At 45.5% G+C, this 24,571-nt stretch overlaps 1 protein-coding gene across 1 annotated transcript in view; it reads left to right on the top strand.

The window, feature by feature from the left end:
• The window catches only part of LOC139278184 (dynein axonemal heavy chain 5-like), a 382,562-nt gene that overhangs the window by 344,700 nt on the left and 13,291 nt on the right, over window positions 1-24,571 (top strand). Inside the window, exons 75-77 of the mRNA XM_070896837.1 lie at window positions 4,538-4,743; window positions 14,707-14,910; window positions 17,370-17,585. Of these exons, the coding sequence (XP_070752938.1) occupies window positions 4,538-4,743; window positions 14,707-14,910; window positions 17,370-17,585 (626 nt within the window). The remainder of the gene's footprint in view (window positions 1-4,537; window positions 4,744-14,706; window positions 14,911-17,369; window positions 17,586-24,571) is intronic.

Raw genomic sequence — 24,571 nt, forward strand, 5'->3', positions numbered from 1 at the left:
AGATAAGGGTAATGCAATATATTTGGATTTTCAAAAGTCCTTTGATAAGGCACCACATAGTAGACTCATGACTAAGGTCAGATCATGTGGAGTTAGGGAACAAGTAACAGAATGGATAGAAAGCTGGCTACAAAACAGAAAACAGAGTCTGAGTTAAAGATAGTTACTCAGACTGGCAAAAGGTGGGAAGTAGTGTTCCACAGGGATTGGTGCTGGGACCATTTGTTATTCAGCATTTATATAAACGATTTGGACTCGGGAATTGGAAGTACAATTTCAAAATTTGCAGATGACACCAAATTTGGAGGTGTAGTTAATACAGAGAAGGACTGCAACAAAATATAGAAATATGTTCATAAACTTGTAGAATGGGAGTGTAAATGGCAAATGAACTTCAATATAGATAAGTGTGAGGTGGTACATTTTGGTAGGAAGAATAAGGAGGCCACATATCCCTTGGAAAATAAATATGTAAATGGGGTAGACTACTATAGGGATCTGTGGCTACAAATACACAAATCACCAAAAGTAGCGATGCAGGTTAATTAGGCTATAAGAAAAGCAAACAAAGCACTGGGGTTCATTTCTAGAGGGATAGAATTGAAAACAAGAGAAGTTATGTTCAACTTGTATAGAACCTTGGTTAGACCACACTTATAGTACTGTGCACAGTTCTGATCTCCATATTATAAAAAGGATATAGAGGCACTGGAGAAGGTGCAAAAAAGATTTACTAGAACTGAGAGGTTGTACCTATCAGGAAGGAATGAAAAGGCTGAGGCTCCTTTCTCTAGAAAAGAGAAGACTGAGGGTGGACCTGGTTTTTAAGATTATAAAATAGTTTGGTCGGGCAGACGTGGAAAGGATATTTCCACTTGCTGGTGAGACTAGAACAAGGGGCCATAAATATAAGATCACTAATAAATCCAGTGAGGGAATTCAGGAGAAACTTTTTTTTCCCAGAGAATGGTTAGAATGTGGAACTCGGAATAGTTGAGGTGAATAGCATAGTTGCATTTAAGGGGAAGCTAGATAAACACATGAGAGAGAAAGGAATGGAAGGATATGTTGATGGGGTTAGATGAAGAAGGGTGGGAGGAGGCTCATGTGGAGCATAAACAGGCATGGACCTGTTGGGCCGAATGGCCTGTTTCTGTGCTGTAAATACTGGCTAGACTTTCCTCTTCATTTTCGGCGGTTTTCTCGGCGGTACAGCTCTTTTTTGTCGGAAAACCACCCAGCGAAAGTTTCCACTTCATTTTTTAAAAGAGTTCTGCCGCCGACATTTTCAAAATACCGCTGGGGAGCGGACACCCCACGTGCACCGCCGAGAAAACCGCCACGGTCCAAGTTTTGCCTCAACGGTGACCCGTAGGTAAGGTTGAAAAAAACTGCACACAAAAAGCTGCCGGAACAGGGTGGTAGGTAAGTACCCTGCAAAGAAAGGTAAGTTAAAGGGTTTTTTTTTATCATTATTTTAAAATTCTTTCACGACAATTAAGTTAAAAAGGGTCTTGAGAATGTTTTATAAATTTTTATTTTTTGTTTCATTGAAAAAATATTTTTGATTTTTTTCCCCCCCTCCCGAGGCCCAACCGCAGCCTCGGTCAAAATTTGAGTACTTACCACCCATTCAGGTTAGGAACCGCCCATTTTGCCAAGGATCGCGTTTAACCGCCGAGAATTTACGTGTAAGATCCATTTTCACACCAGGCGGTATTTTTTCTCTTTTTTATGCAATTTTTCGCCAGCATTATTTGAAGAATCTTAGTAGTCTTTTTGGCCGGCAATCCAACAGTGTGGGGGGCTTTAGAGAAAGTCTAGCCCTATGTAACTTAGAATTGATTTTAATGTCTTTTAATGCATTCCTTAAAGTTTTTCCTTCAAACCCTCACCCTTTCTCAAAAACCTTGCTTCAACTTGATACTTTTTATCCCAAAATAGTTGGAGGGAGTTTTCAGATTTTACCAGCATGCAGGTTTCTAACTTGAAGTAAAAGGTGTGACCCCCTCATCGTGTGAGGGTTTGTGATTTTCTTTGCTTTTTCTAAAATATTTATCAAAAACTGGAGACTGAACTCTCAAATCTAGGCAAGTCTCTCATTTAAAATATTAACAAGGACTCCTTTTCTATTATGAACATATTAGATTAACACATCTATAATTAATAGCACCTGTGGTTTGCTTGTTGACACAAAACGAAACAAACACTGTTTATCGAGTCTGCATTGTTCTCAGTCGATAGATTGAGGGGATCTTGGCGTGTTTTTCTGAATGAGTTAAATGCACCTGGACGATCAGTTGGAATTACTGGATTCCTCCTGTTTGAGTTCTGTCCATCTCAATCATGGCAATCAATCCCCTTCTTTATTTTAATTGAAAATTCAGTTAAAAAGTCTTTTTCTTCTCAATTATATGTAGGGGTTAAGGGTATGTTTTTAAGATTAAAAGCTTGGAAACAGCGTGAACAATGAACTCTAGAGTATTTTATGAGGTCACTTTTATTTCCATATATAGAAAGTAATGCTCAAAAGACTATAAATCAGCAAACTCATTAATAAACTGTAAAGTGCTTTACACAAACTGACTGCTGACAGGGAAAGTGGTGGGTGGGGATTGCCTGACAGATCAAAAAGAATGATTAGGGAAAGAGGCTGATGAACAGGAATGTGATGGACTGGTGCAACCTGATGGTTCAAATGTAGCCAAGGACAGTTTGGGTCCCATTCTTTTTGGGATCTCCCCCCCAGAAAGCTGTTAGACTCATCTCCTCCCAGTACTGTCAGACCCTGGCCCCTCTACTATTTCCCAAACCCCCTAACCAGTCGTGTTGGACTCCAGGAGTATCCCCTTCAAGTCTTGCTCCCCCCAACTCCCAGATACTAGAACATCCTTTCATTGTTCAGAAACTCGTCGATTCACATTCTCAGTATACTTGATCCCAGGATCTTCAGATCACCCAGATCCCAGGACCCCTTGCCTACTAATTCCATATCCCAGGATTTGCTTCTGAGTTTCCAGAATCCGACCCCACCCCCGTCCCCCCCAACAGTGTCCCTGGGACTCTTATTCAAGTGTTCCCAGAATATGAAATCTCATTTATAGTACACTGAAATCCCATCCCAGTATTAACAGAACATGATTCCCCTTCCTAGTGCCTTTAGATCACCATGAACCCAATGCTGATAAATCAATGTCCCTAATTGCAGCATACACGTCTGTGAAGATGCTCACAAGTTTGTAGAACTGTTGAATGGCGCACCGGAGGAGGTGGAGGTCCCTATTGGAGTGCTTTCTATGCGGAAGTCTTCCCTTTATTTATTGGCCACTTGTCCTGGAGGGTGTTGCATGGGGCAGTTCCGTGCAATACATTTTTAAGTTGGTTCACTGACTCCCAGGCTGAATTTCTGCGGTCAGGAAGAGTCTGTGTTCCATGTCTATGTACAGTGTGTGAGGTTGCAGCTCCTCTTCCATTAATTGAAGGGTTTGCTCCTCGATTTTTGCCTGCACTTCAGTCCCACGCTCCTGATCTTTGGGCACCCTGTGCGGAGGGGAGCGGGCAGGTTGGAGGGCCTCCTCTTAGGACTGCTCCTGGGCCCGACCAAGGTGGCCATTAACAGGTCCAAGCAGAGAGCGGTCGAAGGGGTCGTTCAGCCCGACTGCCTGCTTCTCTTCCGCGGTTACATCCGAACCAGAGTGTCCCTGGAGATGGAGCACGCGGTATCCACCGGTACGCTCGCGGCCTTCCGTGAGAGGTGGGCACCGGAGGGATTGGAGTGCATCATCACCCCCAGCAACTAAATTTTAATTTGATTTTATGTCTAAATGTTAATTTATTTAATTTGCCGGTTTTAGTACCCCCCCCCCTTTTAGCCAGGGGGCATTTGTATAATTTGTGCTTCAGTGCCCTCAAAAAAAAACAAGGGGGCACTTGAAAAGATTTTGGATGGTGCCCCCTTTAATCAGGGGACACTTGATTACTGATCGCAACTAAAATAGTTGAACAGGTAATGAGTAGTGTGATTGTTAAACCTTTTGCTAATAAACCAAGTTTTATGAATTCTTAAGCAAAGAACCCATGAAGCAAATACATTACACCAATAATACAAATTGGCACAACACCTCTGTTTTTATTAAATCTGTAACTTGCTGTGAGCAATGCCATAGGTAAAGTGCTAGTACATACAAAAAAGTTTTGAGTTCAAGATTTTTTACAGATGTAAGGCAATTATAAATAATATTAAACAAGTGACAGCCAGCCATTTTCTGCTGTTGCAAATCTCCAGAAAAGTAATCACTTTCTAAAGACCTCAGGATGAGCCTAAGAGGAATTGGCCACTAACTGACCACAGAATGTGCCTATTTATAGCAGTTAAGCCTTGTAACCTTAAAGTGACAGGCCAATGTAACACATAGCCGCACTTTAGCAGCAGAATAATACAGGGTGCTTTTCATGGTATGATGCCCTATCCTGCTCTGACATACCACGAGGATTGTCATGGGAACTCCACCAATGTACTTTTAATTTTGTTTTTAAGGTATCAGCCAAGACCAACTAGATGTCAGTAATACGCCTCATTGGAAACCCATGCTATATGCAGTAGCTTTCCTGCATTCCACTGTGCAAGAAAGACGCAAGTTTGGACCTCTTGGCTGGAACATTCCTTATGAATTCAATCAAGCTGATTTAAATGCCACAATCCAGTTTGTGCAAAACCACCTTGATGATATAGACAGCAAAAAGGTACAATAATTTTTTCTCAAAGCTGAACAGTTGTGGGCTCAATGTTCCCCAGTGATTTGCACTGTTTTTTTGGCGCAGCCGCTTTTTTTGGCCTAAGTTTAAAAAACCCAAGTTTCCCTGGTCAATTTGCACCAGTGTAACTCAGTTACGATTTTTTTAGGTAATTTTTTTCAGCCAAAGGGGGCGTAACCTGCCACCCGTGCCAATTCTGGCCAGTTAGGTGTTTGGCCAGCTGAAAGTTACTCCAGTTCTTATTAGGCCACGTATGTGGCCTCTGTAGAAAAACCTTCTGGTGAGTTAAGGAAAAGCAGGTAAGGAAATCGGCGCAGGTAAGTGCAGCAGATGCCCGGACAGCAGCAGCAGGAGAGGTAAGAGAGGGGAGAGAGTGGGGGAAGCCTTTCGGGTATAGTTAGGTGCGGGGAACAGGAGAGAGGAGGCCATTCAGCCTGGGTTAGGTACGGGGGATCGGACGAGGGGGCCATTCGGCCTGGGACAGGTGATGGGAAGCGGACTGGGATGTCATTCAGCCTGGGACAGGTGAGGGGGAGCGGACTGGGAGGCCATTCAGCCTGGGATAGGTGCGGGGAGCAGACCGGGAGGCCATCCGGCCAGGGCTAGGTGTGGGATCAGGAGGGAGGAGGCCACTCGGCCAGAGCTAGGTGTGGGATCAGGAGGGAGGAGGCCACTCGGCCAGGGCTAGGTGTGGGATCAGGAGGGAGGAGGCCACTCGGCCAGAGCTAGGTGCAGGATCAGGAGGGAGGAGGCCACTCGGCCAGGGCTAGGTGTGGGATCAGGAGGGAGGAGGCCACTCGGCCAGAGCTAGGTGTGGGATCAGGAGGGAGGAGGCCACTCGGCCAGAGCTAGGTGCAGGATCAGGAGGGAGGAGGCCACTCGGCCAGAGCTAGGTGCAGGATCAGGAGGGAGGAGGCCACTCGGCCAGGGCTAGGTGCAGGATCAGGAGGGAGGAGGCCACTCGGCCAGGGCTAGGTGTGGGATCAGGAGGGAGGAGGCCACTCGGCAGGGCTAGGTGTGGGATCAGGAGGGAGGAGGCCACTCGGCCAGGGCTAGGTGTGGGATCAGGAGGGAGGAGGCCACTCGGCCAGAGCTAGGTGTGGGATCAGGAGGGAGGAGGCCACTCGGCCAGAGCTAGGTGTGGGATCAGGAGGGAGGAGGCCACTCGGCCAGAGCTAGGTGTGGGATCAGGAGGGAGGAGGCCACTCGACCAGAGCTAGGTGCGGGACCAGGAGGAGGCCACTCGGCCAGAGCTAGGTGTGGGATCAGGAGGGAGGAGGCCACTTGGCCAGGGCTAGGTGCGGGACCAGGAGGGAGGAGGCCACTTGGCCAGGGCTCGGTGCGGGACCAGGAGGGAGGAGGCCACTCGGCCAGGGCTAGGTGTGGGATCAGGAGGGAGGAGGCCACTCGGCCAGGGCTAGGTTTGGGATCAGGAGGGAGGAGGCCACTCGGCCAGGGCTAGGTGTGGGGTAGCGGACTGGGAGGCCACTCGGCCTGGGATAGGAACGGGGATCGACACCGGCATGGAGGGCGGGTGTGGGGGGGGTACTTTAATAATTTAATGAAGGTAAGTTGCTACAATGTATTTATGTTTGTGAAGTTGCTGCAATGTATTTTAATGTGCTTGTGCAGGTTGCGAGCTAGCTGTATATTTCACTTTCCAGCCTCAGCCCACATTGTGTCCCTGGTTACTGTGGCAACCCTATTTTTTGGGCGCAGATCAATGCTCCACCCCTAAAACTAAAGGACAGGCTAGGCTGTGCCAAAATGAAGAAATCAAACAGGGAAACTTGGAACATTTTTTTGGGGCATTCTTGGGCTCAAAAAAAACGGCCGTAACTCTTCAAGTACAGCAAAAAAAAGCTTTGGGGAAATTGAGCCCAGTGTTTTTAACTATTCCCATTCTGACTTTGTCCCAATAAATGTACTTGTAAGTCTAAATAGTTAAAATTTCCTCCTCATGCTGGTAAATTCAAGCTTGCCCTCCTGCAACTAATACAGACAAATCAGTTGCTCCTCATTTCTGATTTTCCCAAACCCTTCCTTGTTCTTGCTGCATATTGGTTACAGATTAGTCATATTCGAAACATGGGTGCAGTTGCATTTTGTTAGTATAAAAGGGGTAAGGCTGATTTATAAAACAATACCTAAAATTAATGTGTACTATGGAATTACATAGAGTGGAGATATTACTATATAAAAGCACCAATATTTATAATGTAGTCAATGAAAATATGTTAAGTATTGTATATCCTTTTAAGTATTTTGCTTACAACAACAACTAGCATTTATATAGTGCCTTTAATATAGTAAAATGTCCCAAGGCACTTCACAGAAGTGTTATCAGACAAAATTTGACACCAAGCCACATGAGATGTTAAGAAAAAAAGACTTGAATTTATATTGTGCCTTTCATGGCCACCAGACGTTCCAAAGCACTTTACAGCCAATGAAGTAGTTTTTGAAGTGTAGTCACTTTTGTAATGTAGGAAATTTGGCAGCCAATTTGTACACAGCAAGCTGTGCCAATGTGATAATAACCAGATAATCTGTTTTGTTATGTTGATTGGGGGATAAATATTGGCCAGGACACCAGGGAGATCACCCTTGCTCTTCTTCGAAATATGCCATGGGATCTCCTCCTATGCTATGTGGGAAGCCAGGGACACTTCCAGTGTCCCTGACGACTTCATGTGCAAGAAGTGTATCCTGCTGCAGCACCTGACAGACCGCATTGTGGCACTGGAACTACGCATGGATTCACTCTGGAGCATCCACGATGCTGAGGATGTCGTGAATAGCATGTTTAGTGAGTTGGTCACACCGCAGGCAAAGGTTACTCAGGCAGATAAGGAATGGGTGACCATCAGTAGGACCGTGGAAGGAAGGAAGTGCAGGGGTCCCCTGCGGTCATCCCCCTCCAAAACAGATACACTGTTTTGGGTACTGTTGGGTGGATGACTCATCAGGGGAAGGCAGCAGCAGCCAAATTCATGGCACCAGGCATGGTGCACAGGAGGGCAGGAAGAAGAGTGAGAGAGCTATAATGGTAGTGGATTCTATTGTAAGGGGAATAGATAGGCGTTTCTGCGGCTGCAATCGAGACTCCAGGATGGTATGTTGCCTCCCTGTTGCAAGGGTCAAGGGTGTCTCGGAGCGGCTGCAGGACATTTTGGAGGGGGAGGGTGAACAGCCAGTTGTCGTGGTGCATATAGGTACCAACAATATAGGTAAAAAACGGGATGAGGTCCGACAAGCTGAATTTAGGGAGCTAAGAGTTAAATTAAAAAGCAGGACCTCAAAGGTAGTAATCTCAGGATTGCTACCAGTGCCACGTGGTCATCAGAGTAGGAATTGCAGAATAGCTAAGATGAATATGTGGCTTGAGGAGTGGTGCAGGAGGGAGGGATTCAAATTCCTGGGACATTGAAACCGGTTCTGGGGGAGGTGGGATCAATACAAACTGGACAGTCTGCAGCTGGGCAGGACCGGTACCAATGACCTAAGGGGAGTGTTTGCTAGTGCTGTTGGGGAGGAGTTAAACTAATACGGCAGGAGGATGGGAACCTATGCAGTGAGACAGAGGGAAGTAAAATGGGGGCAGAAGCAAAAGATAGAAAGAAGAAAAGTAAAAGTGGAGGGCAGAGAAATCCAAGGCAAAAATCAAAAAGGGCCACATTAAAGCAAAAGTCTACAGGGACAAAGTGTGTTAAAAAGATAAGCCTGAAGGCTCTGTGCCTCAATGCAAGGAGTATTCATAATAAGGTGGACGAATTAACTGCGCAGGCAGCTATTAACGAATATGATATAATTGGGATTACGGAGACATGGCTCCAAGGTGACCAAGGCTGGGAACTCAACATCCAGGGGTATTCAACATTCAGGAAGGATAGACAGAAAGAAAAAGGAGGTGGGGTAGCGTTGCTGGTTAAAGAGGAAATTAACACAATAGTAAGGAAGGACATTAGCTTGGATTATGTGGAATCTGTATGGGTAGAGCTGCGGAATACCAAAGGGAAGAAAACCCTAGTGGGAGTTGTGTACAGACCACCAAACAGTAGTGGTGAGGTTGGGGACAGCATCAAACAAGAAATTAGGGATGCGTGCAATAAAGGAACAGCAGTTATCATGGGCGACTTTAATCTACATATAGATTGGGCTAACCAAACTGGTAGCAGTACGGTGGAGGAGGATTTCCTGGAGTGTATTAGGGATGGTTTTCTAGACCAATATGTCGAGGAACCAACTAGAGGGTTGGCCATCCTAGACTGGGTGATGTGTAACAAGAAAGAACTAATTAGCAACCTTGTTGTGCGAGGCCCCTTTGGGGAAGAGTGACCATAATATGGTAGAATTCTTTATTAAGATGGAGAGTGACACAGTTAATTCAGAGACTAGGGTCCTGAACTTAAGGAAAGGTAACTTCGAAGGTATGAGACGTGAATTGGCTAGAATAGACTGGCGAATGATACTTAAAAGGTTGACGGTGAATAGGCAATGGCAGACATTTAAAGCTCACATGGATGAACTTCGACAATTGTACATCTCTGTCTGGAGTAAAAATAAAACGGGGAAGGTGGCTCAACCGTGGCTACCAAGGGAAATTAGAGATAGTGTTAAATCCAAGGAAGAGATATATAAATTGGCCAGAAAAAGCAGCAAATCTGAGGACTGGGAGAAATTTAGAATTCAGCAGAGGAGGACAAAGGGTTTAATTAGGAGAGGGAAAATAGAGTATGAGAGGAAGCTTGCTGGGAACATAAAAACTGACTGCAAAAGCTTCTATAGATATGTGAAGAGAAAAAGATTAGCGAAGACAAACGTAGGTCCCTTGCAGTCAAAATCAGGTGGATTTATAATGGGGAACAAAGAAATTGCAGACCAATTGATCAAATACTTTGGTTCTGTCTTCTGGAAATACTAGGGGACCAAGGGTCTAGCGAGAAGGAGGAACTGTTGGAAATCCTTATTAGTCAGGAAATTGTGTTTGGGAAATTGATGAGATTGAAGGCCGATAAATCCCCAGGGCCTGTAGTCTGCATCCCAGAGTACTTAAGGAAGTGGCCTTCGAAATAGTGGATGCATTGGTGATCATTTTCCAACTGTCTATCGACTCTGGATCAGTTCCTATGGACTGGAGGGTAGCTAATGTAACACCACTTTTTAAAAAAGGAGGGAGAGAGAAAACAGGGAATTATAGACCAGTTAGCCTGACATCAGTAGTGGGGAAAATGTTGGAATCAATTATTAAAGATGAAATAGCAGCGCATTTGGAAAGCAGTGATCGGATCGGTCCAAGCCAGCATGGATTTATGAAAGGGAAATCATGCTTGACAAATCTTCTAGAATTTTTGGAGGATGTAACTAGCAGGGTGGACAAGGGAGAACCAGTGGATGTGGTGTATTTGGACTTTCAAAAGGCTTTTGACAAGGTCCCGCACAAGAGATTGATGTGCAAAATCAAAGCGCATGGTATTGGCGGTAATGTACTGACGTGGATAGAGAACTGGTTGGCAGACCGGAAGCAGAGAGTCGGGATAAACAGGTCCTTTTCAAAATGGCAGGCAGTGACTAGTGGAGTGCCGCAGGGCTCAGTGCTGGGACCCCAGCTCTTTACAATATACATTATCGATTTGGATGAAGGAATTGAGTGTAATAGCTCCAAATTTTCAGCTGATACTAAACTGGGTGGTGGTGTGAGCTGAGAGGAGGATGCTAAGAGGCTGCAAGGTGACTTGGACAGGTTAGGTGAGTGGGCAAATGCATGGCAGATGCAGTATAATGTGGATAAATGTAAGGTTATCCATTTTGGGGGCAAAAACACAAAGGCAGAATATTATCTGAATGGCGGCAGATTAGGAAAAGGGGAGGTGCAACAAGACCTGGGTGTCATGGTTCATCAGTCATTGAAAGTTAGCATGCAGGTACAGCAGGCGGTGAAGAAGGCAAATGGTATGTTGGCCTTCATAGCTAGGGGATTTGAGTATAGGAGCAGGGAGGTCTTACTGCAGTTGTACATGGCCTTTGTGAGGCCTCAACTGGAATATTGTGTTCAGTTTTGGTCTCCTAATCTGAGGAAGGACATTCTTGCTATTGAGGGAGTGCAGCGAAGGTTCACCAGAATAACTCCCGGGATGGCAGGACTGTCATATGAGGAGAGATTGGATCAACTGGGTTTGTATCCACTGAAGTTTAGAAGAATGAGAGGAAATCTCATAGAAACATATAAAATTCTGATGGGATTGGACAGGTTAGATGCAGGAAGAATGTTCCCGATATTGGGGGAGTCCATAGAAACATAGAAACATAGAAAATAGGTGCAGGAGTAGGCCATTCGGCCCTTCGAGCCTGCACCGCCATTCCGTAAGATCATGCCTGATCATTCACTCAGTATCCCTTTACTGCTTTCTCTCCATACCCCTTGATCCCCTTAGCCGTAAGGGCCATATCTAACTCCCTCTTGAATATATCCAATGAACTGGCATCAACAACTCTCTGCGGCAGGGAATTCCATAGGTCAACAACTCTCTGAGTGAAGAAGTTTCTCCTCATCTCAGTCCTAAATGGCTTACCCCTTATCCTAAGACTATGTCCCCTGGTTCTGGACTTCCCCAACATCGGGAACATTCTTCCCGCATCTAACCTGTCCAGTCCCGTCAGAATCTTATACGTTTCTATGAGATCCCCTCTCATCCTTCTAAACTCCAGTGTATAAAGTCCCAGTTGATCCAGTTTCTCCTCATATGTCAGTCCAGCCATCCCTGGAATCAGTCTGGTGAACCTTCGCTGCACTCCCTCAATAGCAAGAATGTCCTTCCTCAGATTAGGAGACCAAGACTGTACACAATATTCCAGGAGAGGCCTCACTAAGGCTCTGTATAACTGCAGTAAGACCTCCCTGCTCCTATACTCAAATCCCCTAGCTATGAAGGCCAACATACCATTTGCCTTCTTCACCACCTGCTGTACCTGCATGCCCACTTTCAGTGACTGATGAACCATGATACCCAGGTCTCGTTGCACCTCCCCTTTTCCTAATCTGCCGCTATCCAGATAATATTCTGCTTTCGTGTTTATGCCCCCAAAATGGATAACCTCACATTTATCCACATTATATTGCATCTGCCATGCATTTGCCCACTCACCTAACTTGTCCAAGTCACACTGCAGCCTCTTAGCGTTCTCCTCACAGCTCACACCGCCACCCAGTTTAGTGTCATCTGCAAACTTGGAGATATTACACTCAATTCCTTCATCTAAATCGTTAATGTATATTGTAAAGAGCTGGGGTCCCAGCACTGAGCCCTGCAGCACTCCACTAATTACTGCCTCCCATTCTGAAAAGGACCCATTTATCCCGACTCTCTGCTTCCTGTCTGCCAACCAGTTCTCTATCCACGTCAGTACATTACCCCCAATACCGTGCGCTTTGATTTTGCACGCCAATCTCTTGTGCGGGACCTTGTCAAAAGCCTTTTGAAAGTCCAAATACACCACATCCACTGGTTCTCCCTTGTCCACTCTGCCAGTTACATCCTCAAATAATTCCAGAAGATTTGTCAAGCATGATTTCCCTTCCATACATCCATGCTTACTTGGTCTGATCCTGTCGCTGCTTTCCAAATGCAGTGCTATTTCATCCTTAATGATTGATTCCAACATTTTCCCCACTACTGATGTCAGTCTAACCGGTCTATAATTACCCGTTTTCTCTCTCCCTCCTTTTTTAAAAAGTGGTGTTACATTAGCTACCCTCCAGTCCATAGGAACCGATCCAGAGTCGCTAGACTGTTGGAAAATGATCACCAATGCATCCACTATTTCTAGGGCCACTTCCTTAAGTACTCTGGGATGCAGACTATCAGGACCCGGGGATTTATCGGCCTTCAATCCCATCAATTTCCCTAAAACAATTTCCTGACTAATAAGGATATCTTTCAGTTCCTCCTTCTCACTAGACCCACTGTCTCCTAGTACAATCCAGAACCAAGGGTCACAGTCTAAGGATAAGGGGTAAGCCATTTAGGACCGAGATAAGGAGTAACTTCTTCACTCAGAGAATTGTTAACCTGTGGACTTCTCTTCCACAGAGAGTTGTTGAGGCCAGTTCGTTAGATATATTCAAAAGGGCCTTACGGCTAAAGGGATCAAGGGGTGTGGAGAGAAAGCAGGAAAGGGGTACTGAGATGAATGATCAACCATGATCTTATTGAATGGTGGTGCAGGCTTGAAGAGCTGAATGGCCTACTCCTGCACCTATTTTCTAAGTTTCTATGTTTCTTTTATGAAGGTCTTGGTTTAACATCTCATCCAACAGTACAGCATTCCCTCCGTACTGCACAGCTGTGTCAGCCTAGATTTTTGTGCTCCAATATCTAGAATGGGACCTGAACCCACAACCTTCTGACTCAGAGATGAGAGTGCTACCCACTGAGCCACAGCTGACACAAATTATTCCTCCCCGTCAGGGACAGGCGTGACAGATAGGTTCTAAGGATCGTTTTAAATGAGGAGAGAGAGGTGGAGAGACACAGAAGTTCAGGGAGGTAATTCCAGAACTTAGGGCCTAGGCAGCTGAAGGTACGGCTGCCAATGATGGCAGAATTCTTGGAGGGTTGCAGGGCTGAAGGAGGTTACAGAGATAGGGAGCGGCAAGGCCATCGAGGGATTTGAACACAAGGATTATCATTTTCAATTCGAGGTATTGCTGGACCAGGAGCCAGTGTAGGTCGGTGAACACAGGGATGAAGGGTGAATGGGACTTGGTGAGAGTTAGGATACAGGCACCAGAGTTTTAGATGAACTGAAGTTTATGGAGGGTGGAAGATGGGAGGCCAGCCAGGAGGACATTGCAATATTCGTGTCTGGAGTTAACACAAGGATGGAGGAGGGTTTCAGCAGCAGATGGGCTGAGGTAGGGGCAAAGAAGGGTGATATTATGGAGGTGGAAGTATGTGGTCTTGGTGATGGAGAGGATATGGGCTCAGATGCTCATGTCAGGGTCAAAATGAATGTTATTCTCCATTCCCAGTTTCCCCATATTAAAACTATCTGAAAAGGCGGGCAGGCTGCTCTCGGACCTGAATGACCAGCTGCTAGGAGCTGGATGAAAGCGGCCCAATACGACTCGCTCCATTCTTTTCCTCCCTCGTAAGGAAATACCATTCTTCTCTCCATGCCTCCTCCTGACAATATGACTGAGATTGCTAATTCACAATCTGGGGACTCATGGACACAAGTCAATCCTAATACTCCTGGCGCAGCACATGGTAATACCAATGTACTTTGATACCGATCATAGCTACTTTATGTCATGTGATGTCAATTATTTAATAAGCACTGTAAAATAATAAGTAAAAGTTCTATATTCAGTTCATTCCATTAAATTGTTGTTTCCTTTCTGTCTTCTTAGTTCCCCCACAGCATGTACCATTCCCCAGGCTGGGCTGTCACTGCCACTGTCACTGAGAGGGAAGATTTCCCTTGACTCTGATACTGACGACATCTGTTAGAATAATCTTTTTGATTTTCCTGGATTTCCTAGCTAATGCGTAAAATCTTCATGCCATATTTACAATGCCACTGACACATAGCGATCAGGGGAAATCCTTCCCCTCCCAGCAGGGGCTCACAAGAGTTGCCTTTGGTGATTCTTTGTCTTTTGCTTTCCAACCTATCTTCATGTGAGGGAATTGTCTGCCGTTAGCTTGTTATCTTCCCCTTGTGTCCTAACCAAAACTGGGAGCTCGCCATGTGAAGGATCTACTCTATGACACAGCATGTTGTACCACTACATCTTATCATTTGATTCATTTTTTTAAACTGCATATTTCCAAAAGCATTGTTATGAACTATAAATTATATTCCCAGCTGTTATCTGCAGTTTCCGTCTGGTTATGGACTAATCGAAAGAATGCACGCATATTCAGAAAGTTTTGTCCTGTTTAATAGGGCGTGTCATGGAATACCGTTCACTACATGATTGGAGAGATCCAGTATGGAGGACGTGTCACAGATGATTACGATAAGCGACTGTTAAACACGTTTGCTAAAGTGTGGTTCAGTGAGAATATGTTTGGACCAAACTTCTGCTTTTATAAAGATTACAGCATCCCTAACTGTACTACAGTGGAACAATACATACAACACATACAGGTTTGCTTGGATATAATAAAGCAATATTTATTGTATAATATATGTAAGCATATTATGATTTTATACCTTTCATTCCTTCAAGAAAGAAGTGAGTTTATATAATGCTTTAAAAAAAAATTTCAAGTAGCCCAAACCATTTTGCTTACCGTCTATATCTGTCTATGTAATGAAAGCATCTGTGCCCACATTTCCTGTAAATCTTCCCTTATCATACTTCCCTGTCATAAATTATAGACAAACTTTTTCTCGGCAAATTGCTTACAGTTGAGTGGCTAATATGCAAATTTTAGGCAATCATCTTTTCAAATAAGAAAGAAAACAAGACTTTGCATCCCAAATTCTGACTTGCAACGTGAAGAGCAATTAAAGACTGATTGACCTCACCCTGCATAGTTCCCTTACCAACCAACAATTAAACACTCATCGGCTTTGAGACCATGTTCACTTAACAAAAATGAAATTTTGCAATCTTAAAAACACCTTAGCAGTAGAATAATACATCATACTTTGCAAGGTATAGCACTCCTATTCTCATAGAACTGCGTGTCATCCAATTAACATGACCAATACCACAGAATATCTGCTAGTTTACATATAAACTTGCATTAATGTAGCTCTTTATCATGCTCATGGGAGTCCCAAAGCACCATGACCAATTAATTACTTTGGAAGTGCAGTTTCTATTATGATGTAGGGAAATGCAGCAGTCAATTTGCTGAAAGCAAGCTCCCAGAAACAGCACATTTGGTGTTATGACCAGTTGCTGAGTGGTGTTTTTAGAGAAGACACTGGAAAAACTGCTTTTCTTCGAATAGTGCCATGGAATATTTTACATCCACCTGAATCACTGGAATGGGTTGATGATCCTTTGTCTAAAGTCTCTGGAATAATCCTTGGCTATCCTAACAGATGAGGATGAAGGAGTCTGATAATGAAAATATAGAAACATAGAAACATAGAAAATAGGTGCAGGAGTAGACCATTCGGTCCTTCGAGCCTGCACCACCATTCAATATGATCATGGCTGATTATGCAACTTCAGTACCCCATTTCTGCTTTCTCTCCATACCCCTTGATCCCTTTAGCCATAAGGGCCACATCTAACACCCTTTTGAATATATCTAACAAACTGGCCTCAACAGCTTTCTGTAGTAGAGAATTCCACAGGTTCACAATTCTCTGAGTGAAGAAGTTTCTCCTCATCTCAGTCCTAAATGGCTTACCCCTTATCCTTAGACTGTGACCCCTGGTTCTGGACTTCCCCAATATCGGGAACATTCTTCCTGCATCTAACCTGTCCAATCCCGTCAGAATTTTATATTTCTCCATGAGATCCCCTCTCATTCTTCTAAATTCCAGTGAAAATAAGCCTAGTCAATCCAGTCTTTCTTCATATGTCAGTCCTGCCATCCCGGGAATCAGTCTGGTGAACCTTCACTGTACTCCCTCAATGGCAAGAATGTCCTTCCTCAGATTAGGAGACCAAAACTGAACACAATATTCAAGGTGTGGCCTCACCAAGGCACTGTACAACTGCAGTAAGACCTCCCTACTCCTATACTCAAATCCTCTTGCTATGAAGGCCAACATGCCATTTGCCTTCTTCACCGCCTGCTGTACCTGCATGCTAACTTTCAATGACTGATGTACCATGACACCCAGGTCTCGTTGCACCTCCCCTTTTCCTAATCTGTCACCATTCAGATAATATTCTGCCTCTGTGTTTTTGCCACCAAAGTGGATAACCTCACATTTATCTACATTATACTGCATCTGCCATGCATTTGCCCACTCACCTAACCTGTCCAAGTCACCTTGCAGCCTCTTAGCATCCTCCTCACAGCTCACACTGCCACACAGCTTAGTGTCATCTGCAAACTTGGAGATATTACATTCAATTCCTTCGTCCAAATCCTTAATGTATCATATAGCTTCTAAACTTGTTAAAAATTGATTTTATTATTAGCTGGAGTTAAAAATGTTTTTAGGGATTAAGAATAAAGGAAAATAATCTACATCAAGTAGTTTTTACCCTCTGTAATCTTATCTATAGATACAGTGGATTAATGATGAAAATGTAACCCGATAAATGACCGCATGTCTGTTGGGATTGATTTGTTAACCTAGGAACAGGAGTAGGTCATTCAGCCCCATTTATCTGCCATTTCTCCACAACCCTTGATAGCCATACAAAAATCTATCGATCTCAGCCGTGAAAATTTCAATTGACCCATCCTCCGCAACCTTCTGGGTTTCTCCAGTAGAAGTTTGAAGAAATACCATAAATGGCTAAAAATGGCCAGTTATCCAGTGCTTTCAATGACATTTCGACGTGAGATTGGAAGAACCCGCAGAAGTTCTCCCTCCAACCCGTAACCCGAAATCTAAGAGCAAGTTGCTTTTTGTATAACTCAAATAAGTTGGAAATTCTACCTTAACATACTTCTGTGTCTTAATAGAGTCTGCCCGCATATGACACGCCGGAGGTCTTTGGTCTTCATCCTAATGCTGATATCACTTATCAAAGCAAGCTTGCCCAAGATGTGCTTGATACAATTCTCAGCATCCAGCCAAAGGACAGCGCAACAGGGGATGGAGAAACACGGGAGGCTGTCGTTGCCCATCTAGCTGATGACATGTTGACAAAATTACCTACAGATTATATTGTTTATGAAGTAAGTTGTGCGGGAAATCCTAATTCTCTGTATTTAAAATGGTATTCTTAGGTGTTTAATGTGAATGAAAACACAGACTAACTGAAATTTCATCCTGCAAAATGTATTTGTCGATCTGGAACTCACAGGATGAAGGTGTTGCATGTAAACACTATGCATGTTTTATGTTATTGTGGAGTTTGATTAGATGAGTCAGAAACTAGAATAATAACACTGCTCAATTGCGCATTATTAAAATAATCAAACAATACAAAGTGTGACCGCATTTAGTAATAATGGGCTCAAATTTGGCCCACCCCTTTTTTCGGTGCACTCACCAGAGATGCGCCGTCTTTGTAGGCTGAAAATGGCACCTAAAAAATTTCCCCTGATTCTGGCTGCTGTGTTGCCTCTCCCGGGGCTTGGCGCGGCGTGGCCAGGCAATTGGGGGCGGAGCTAGTGCCCTGCGCCAGAAACTCTTTTTGGAGTTCACCTGCAAAAACATAAAACATGTATCCGTGCCACCCGACCTGGATGACACACACAAGACATTTACAAGGCCCCTTTTTTATTTATTTTTTTGTGTTTTTTTTTTGGGGCACTAAAATCAAATTTTTCCTTTTTCCAGTGCCCCCTATAAAAGGAGAGGGGGACACTAAAAGCACCGGCAATTAAAACAAATTAAACTTTAAAACGTAAAATCAAATTAAAATTTGGTTGCCGGGCGTGATGATGCACTCCAGTCCATCCGGTGCCCACCTCTCGCGGAAGGCCGCGAGCGTACCGGTGGACACCGCGTGCTCCATCTCCAAGGACACCCTGGATCGGATGTAAGAGCGGAAGAGAGGCAGGCAGTCAGGTTGAACGACCCCCTCGACCGCCCGCTGCCTGGACCGGCTGATGGCACCCTTGGCCGTGCCCAGGAGCAGTCCTACGAGGAGGCCCTCGGACCTACCCGCTCCCCTCCGCACAGGGTGTGTTATTGTGGAGTTTGATTAGATGAGTCAGAAACTAGAATAATAACACTGCTCAATTGCGCATTATTAAAATAATCAAACAATACAAAGTGTGACCGCATTTAGTAATAATGGGCTCAAATTTGGCCCACCCCTTTTTTCGGTGCACTCACCAGAGATGCGCCGTCTTTGTAGGCTGAAAATGGCACCTAAAAAATTTCCCCTGATTCTGGCTGCTGTGTTGCCTCTCCCGGGGCTTGGCGCGGCGTGGCCAGGCAATTGGGGGCGGAGCTAGTGCCCTGCGCCAGAAACAGTGCCGGCAGCTCTGCACGTGCGTGTTGGAGTGTGCGCGCATGCGCAGTAGCTCCTGCCCCCAGCCTCTGTGTGCGTGTTGCAGCGTGGGACCCGATGCGTCCCGCCCCTATTCCGGGCCGAGTGGCCTGACGCACATGCCGGCCGATTGCCTTCCCAGGCTAGAAGGCCAGAAGGCCACAACAAACAGGTTGGTGCAGGGAGAATTTTGATCCAGGTGGAGGGGGGGAGGAGAGTTTTGATCAGGGGGGGGAGGAGAGTTTTGATCCGGGGGGAGGGGGGGGGAGTTTTGATCCTTGCGGGGGGCCAGGTAAGGGGGGGAGATGGGAATAGTTTTGATCCGGGAGGAGAGTTTTGATCGAGATGGGGGGAGTTTGTTTTGATCCCGGAGGGTGTGGTGATAACTGTGTGGCCAGTAATTTTAATGAGCTTACTCAAGACTTTCCTTAACGCTATTGATGAAAATACTTTCTTAACCAAGTTAATAGAAAATACTTTCAAATGCATCATAATCAATTCTTGAACATTAGATTTGGTGGAATAATTTTGCTTGAATTTTCAAAATATTTAAAAGCATAAAATAAACAGTAAATTTCCTGGCTATATAGTATAAAATATTTCTATGATGGTGGGTGAACTTAGGCGGCTGGGAGAACATAAGAATATAAGAATTACGAGCAGGAGATACTTCTATGTTTTATTTGGATATTTTGAAAAAATTATGTCAATATGTTTTGTCTCTACTTCTTTTATTTTTGTAGTTTAAGCTTCCATGACTGCTTCTGCTGTATAGTAAATTAACTTTGCGAAGTTTATCATATGATGTCCTGCATAGCTGTTTGATCCTATTCACATTCTTTAGTCAAGTCATTAAGTTCAGTTGGCCTCCGATGTACCTACCTGCGCTGATTTCTTAACTCGCGGCAAGGATTTTCTGTGTGGCCACATACGCGGGCCTAAGTTAGTTTGGAATAACTATTAGCTGTCCAAAGTGGCCAAAACGGGTGTAGGTGGCTGGTAACGCCTTCTTTTGAAAAAAACAAACTAAACTAAACAAATCCTAACTAACTCACATACATTGGTGCAAATTGAATGTACAAAATGGGTATTTTTAAGATACTCCCGAAAAATCAAGTTGCTCCAAAAAAAAACGGAGCAACTCCTGGGCAATTTTGAGCCCCTTATTCCGGCTTTTCAAAATTAGAACAAAGTTAAGAATGTGTTCAGAACACATTATATAAAATGTATTAATTTCTGAAACAAATGATTTTTGATTTTAGCTGCAAGCACAATATTTAACAAAAGGGCAGTTGTTTGAGAAATACATGTACAGCTTGAATTTTCCATGATCCTGACCATCTACATTTATAGGCCCCAAGTTTCCACATGATTTGCTCCTGATTTTTAGGAGCAACTAGTGTAGAACGGAGTATCTTAGAAATCGGAATTCTAGTCATTTAGTTTGCTCCAGTTCTAGTCAGTTAGAACAGTTTCACTTTGGAACAGAATTTTTTTTTCAAAAGGGGGCGTGTCCGGCCACTTACGCCTGTTTTCAAAGTTTCATCAGTGAAAACTTACTCCAAACTAACTTAGAATGGAGTAAGTGAAGATTTTTGTACGCTCGAAAAAAACCTTGTCTACACTTTAGAAAATCAGGCGTAGGTTACAAATCAGGCATAGGGAATGGGGGGGGGTTTAAAGGGAAGTTTACAAACATTAAACACTTCAGTTTTACAAATAAAGAGCCATCATCAATAATAAATGATAAGTACATCAATCAAAAAAAATTAATAAGAAATAATTTCTACTTACCGACTGCAGCACCGGGAGCCCTCCAACAGCATGCTGGTGCCCCCCACCCCCACAGTGTGTCTCTGTCAGTGTCTCTATCTCTCTGTCTGTCTGTGTGTGTCTCTCATTCTCTGTCTGTCAGTGTCTGTGTTTCTGACAGCGAGGGGAGGGGGAGGAGGGGGGTAGAGGGAGAGAGGGGGGGAGCAGAGGGAGGGAAGGGGAGAAGGGGGAGGGGGGAGAAGGGGGAGAAAGGAGATGGGGGGAAGGAGATGGGGGGGAAGGAGATGGGGGGGGAAAGGAGAAGGGGGAGGGAGGCTGAACGGGTAGGTGGCGTTGGGTCGGGTCGGGGGGGTGGTGGGAGGGAGGTCGGTTCGGGTCGGGGGGAGGGAGGTCAGGTCGGATCCAGTCCGGGGGTGGGGGGGAAAACGGGAGTCGGGTCGGGTCCGGAGGCGGGGGGCGGGGGGGGCGGAAGTCGGGTCGGGTCGGGTCGGGTCCGGAGGCGGGGGGGGGGGGGCAGGGGGGAAGCGGGAGTCGGGTCCGGTCCGGTCCGGTCCGGTCCGGAGGCGGGAAGTGGGAGTCGAGTCGGGTCGGGAGGAAGCAGGAGCTGGCCATGGGAGGAGTCTTATTCACGCAGCCTCAGTGAGGCCATTCAGCCAGGGCTAGGGGCTGTGTGCTTCTGGCCCCTCCCACACAGTTTCGGGCGCCTGGAGCTACTGCACTTGCGCACCCACTGTAGCGCGCATGTGCAGAGGTCCCGGCATTGTTTTCAGCGCAGGGACCTAGCTCCGCCCCCTACTGGGCTGCGCCGAGGGCCAGAAGACCTGCAGGGAGGTGGAGAATCTGGAGGGTTTTTTTAGGCGCACTTTGTGGCGCGAAAAACGGGCGTCCAGGTCGGGACTGCGCCGTTCTAGGCGCGGCTCGAAACTTGGGCCCATAATGTGTATACCAGACTTTCAGCCTACTGAAGGATATTTGCCTCCAAATATTGGCCATGTAGTATATTGCAGAGAAGGTAGAGTGTTTTGAATAAAAATCTATCCAAGCCAATCCTAAACAAACAAGCCAGTACCATACCATCAGCAAAGAAAATGAGAGGGAAAATTAACCAACCCCATAGAATTAATGGGCTCAAATTTCCCCAGGAGTTGCCCTGTTTTTTTTGGAGTAACTAACTTTTTTTGGAGTAACTTAAAAATCACAAATTTCCCCATTTAACTTGCTCCAGTGTAAGTCAGTTAGTTAGATTTTTTCTCATTTAGTTTGTTCTCTCCAAAAGGAGACATGACAAGTCACTTAAGCCTCTTCTGGCCAAAGAAGCAAATTTGGCCAGCTGAAAGTTACTCCAAACTAACTTAGGCCAATGCATATGGCCACTTTTCTAGGCACAGAAAAACCTTAACTACATTTAAGAAATCAGCGCAGCTAGCCAGAGAAGGGAGGTTGGGGAAGGTGAGTTAAAGGATTTTTAAGCACTAAAGACCTTCACAACATCAGCACAACATCACAACATCTTCAGCACAACAGCTGCACAACATCATCAAAAATAAATGAAAGATAAATCAGCTACTAAAAATAGAGCAGTCCTACCTTGCCGACTGCAGAACACACCGGCTAGCCCTCCCGCCAGGGCTAGGGGCGGCAGGCACGCATGACTGTAGAGGTGAGGGATTTTTACTTTTTACAGTTGTCCCTAAATGTAGCATGGTCCTAATGGAACATGATTCAGTTTTAATGCAAAATATCTTTTATTGGATATTTTACAGTGCACTTCAACAACAACAACAGCAACAACAGCAAAGAAAGGCTGCACCCATCCCTCACCCACATCTCGGGGAAAGTGCACTTCCTCATAGGGTCGGTGATGGTGGTGGCGGGGGTTGGGGGCCCGGCTTGGGTCTGACCAGTGGCTGGTGCGTGGAGTGAAGTGGGAGTGGCATTTGAGTCTCCGGCCTTTGTGCCCTTATTGCAGAAGCTAGCTCCCTCGTGGCATCTGCCATCGTTTGCACACCCTCTGATATGCCTGCCCTCACTACCTGTCTCACTGCTGAGAATTCACTCGACAGTGTCGCTACCTCATCACGCACCCCACTGACGGCCGCCACGAGTGATCTTGTGAGGGCATTGGTCTCCTCACCCAATGACAGAACCTGATTAACCTTTGCTGAGGGCTGCATCTCAGGAGAGACTGGTCGACTTCTCCTTCCTCTTGCCGTGGGTCTGCCTAGTGGCACCCCTCCTGTGTGAGGCGCAGGCTGGGACGGTGGGGCACTGGGTTTCCCAGCATGCATTTCACGACCGCCATCGGGACCCGTGGAAGGTGTGAAACCACGGATTGTCGCCGAGGAGCTCATGGAGGTTTCTGGCAGTGTGATGCTCTGTACTATGGACTAATCCATATCGCAGTCAACATTCTCCCGTGAACACATTTCCATGGACCCCTTCTCCCCCCACCCGCCTTGGTCTGGAGCGCAAGTATCTGGATCTTCTGGTGGATCTTCAGGATGTTGAGGAGTGTCTTCTTCTTCTGCAAAATACAACAGAACAGTCAAATGGTTAGCAGCACAGGAGGGGGCAGGATGGGTGGCATGAGTAGTCTGACGCATAGCAGGCCATCAGCAGGTTGATTTGAAGGGCGACGATGCATTTTAATGACTCACCCTCACCCTCGCGTGTGGGTCCAGCTTGTGCAGAGCTGATTCTTTTTCTGCTGGTGCGATTCAGTAAGGCAGCAACCCTCTGTTCCAGGGGTGACAGTTGGTGCAGATTTGGCGGACCTCCTCCTGTTCTAAGTTTTTCCTTTTTGTTGTGGGCCAATTTCTTTTGCAAAGATGAAAATATTAATTTTCACCTATGGTGCGCTTCTGATGGGTGGGACACATACAGATGGTCACATTTTCAATTGAATTCAATTTAAAGATGAAATTACTTTCACTCACTACTTAACCAACGTCCTGCCATTTCTTCTTGCACTAGTTTCCAGATCTTGCGATATTGACCCCTGCGGAGTAGTCTTCTGCAACTAGGTTCCATTTTCTTCTCAGTTCCTTGGGTGAAACTTTTGATGGACCACTCTTGCTGATATCCAGCTCCAGCCATTTCTCCTCAAAGACAGTCACTAGTTTCTCCACTTCCTCATGGAAGAAATTCTTTGTTCTTGTTGCACGCTCTTGTGCCATTCGTATATTGGACTTACACTCAGGTAATATTCAAAAATCACACTTCTCACCTTTCTTCCATCTATCCAGCACTCTTTTCCACTTCCTCAGCCACAGAAAGATCAAAATTTAAACCTTACCTTTATATATGGTCCATTACCAATGATACTGAGGACGCTCTCCCTTTAATTGGCCGATTGCCAAGCTCCCTGCTGCACTGCGCATGCGCGCATGCTGAAATGCCCATCGCTCAAACAGATATGTGTCCTGTTGCTGGCACTCCACAAGATGCTGGGCTCAAGCCCCGCCCCCCTGCCGGCTGCGCTGAGCAAGCGTGGCCGAAGCTCTGCCCCCTGCAGGCTCTGCAGCACCACTCCTTTAGTGTAAGTAGATACCTTTAGCAAATGACTCCACGAGTCAGGGTATGATACTGAAACTGTGGAGACCTGGAGTCCTTTATTTGCAGCTCCTCGAGTGAGGACACCAAGCTGTGAGCTCCTTTTTATACTGGGTTACCTGCAGTGTGCAGGTAACCCGTAGGTCTCTAGCAACAGCACCCTCTGGTGTACAGGTAAGGTGTGTACAGTGTAAGGGTACATTCAGTGTTGCAGACATCACACAGTAAGCAGGCATGCATATACAACAACGCCGATGGATCCGGACGACGAGGGAGCGGCCAAGTGGAAAGTAAGTTTTTGGCGCTTTTCTTGGCTTGGAAAGTTGGCGTGCCACCTCTAACTGCGCCGCTCTAGGTGGCTGGGGGAATTTGGGCCCAACAACCTTACAACATATA

This window comes from Pristiophorus japonicus, chromosome 13, assembly GCF_044704955.1.
Source record: "Pristiophorus japonicus isolate sPriJap1 chromosome 13, sPriJap1.hap1, whole genome shotgun sequence".
NCBI classification, from domain to species: domain Eukaryota; kingdom Metazoa; phylum Chordata; class Chondrichthyes; family Pristiophoridae; genus Pristiophorus; species Pristiophorus japonicus.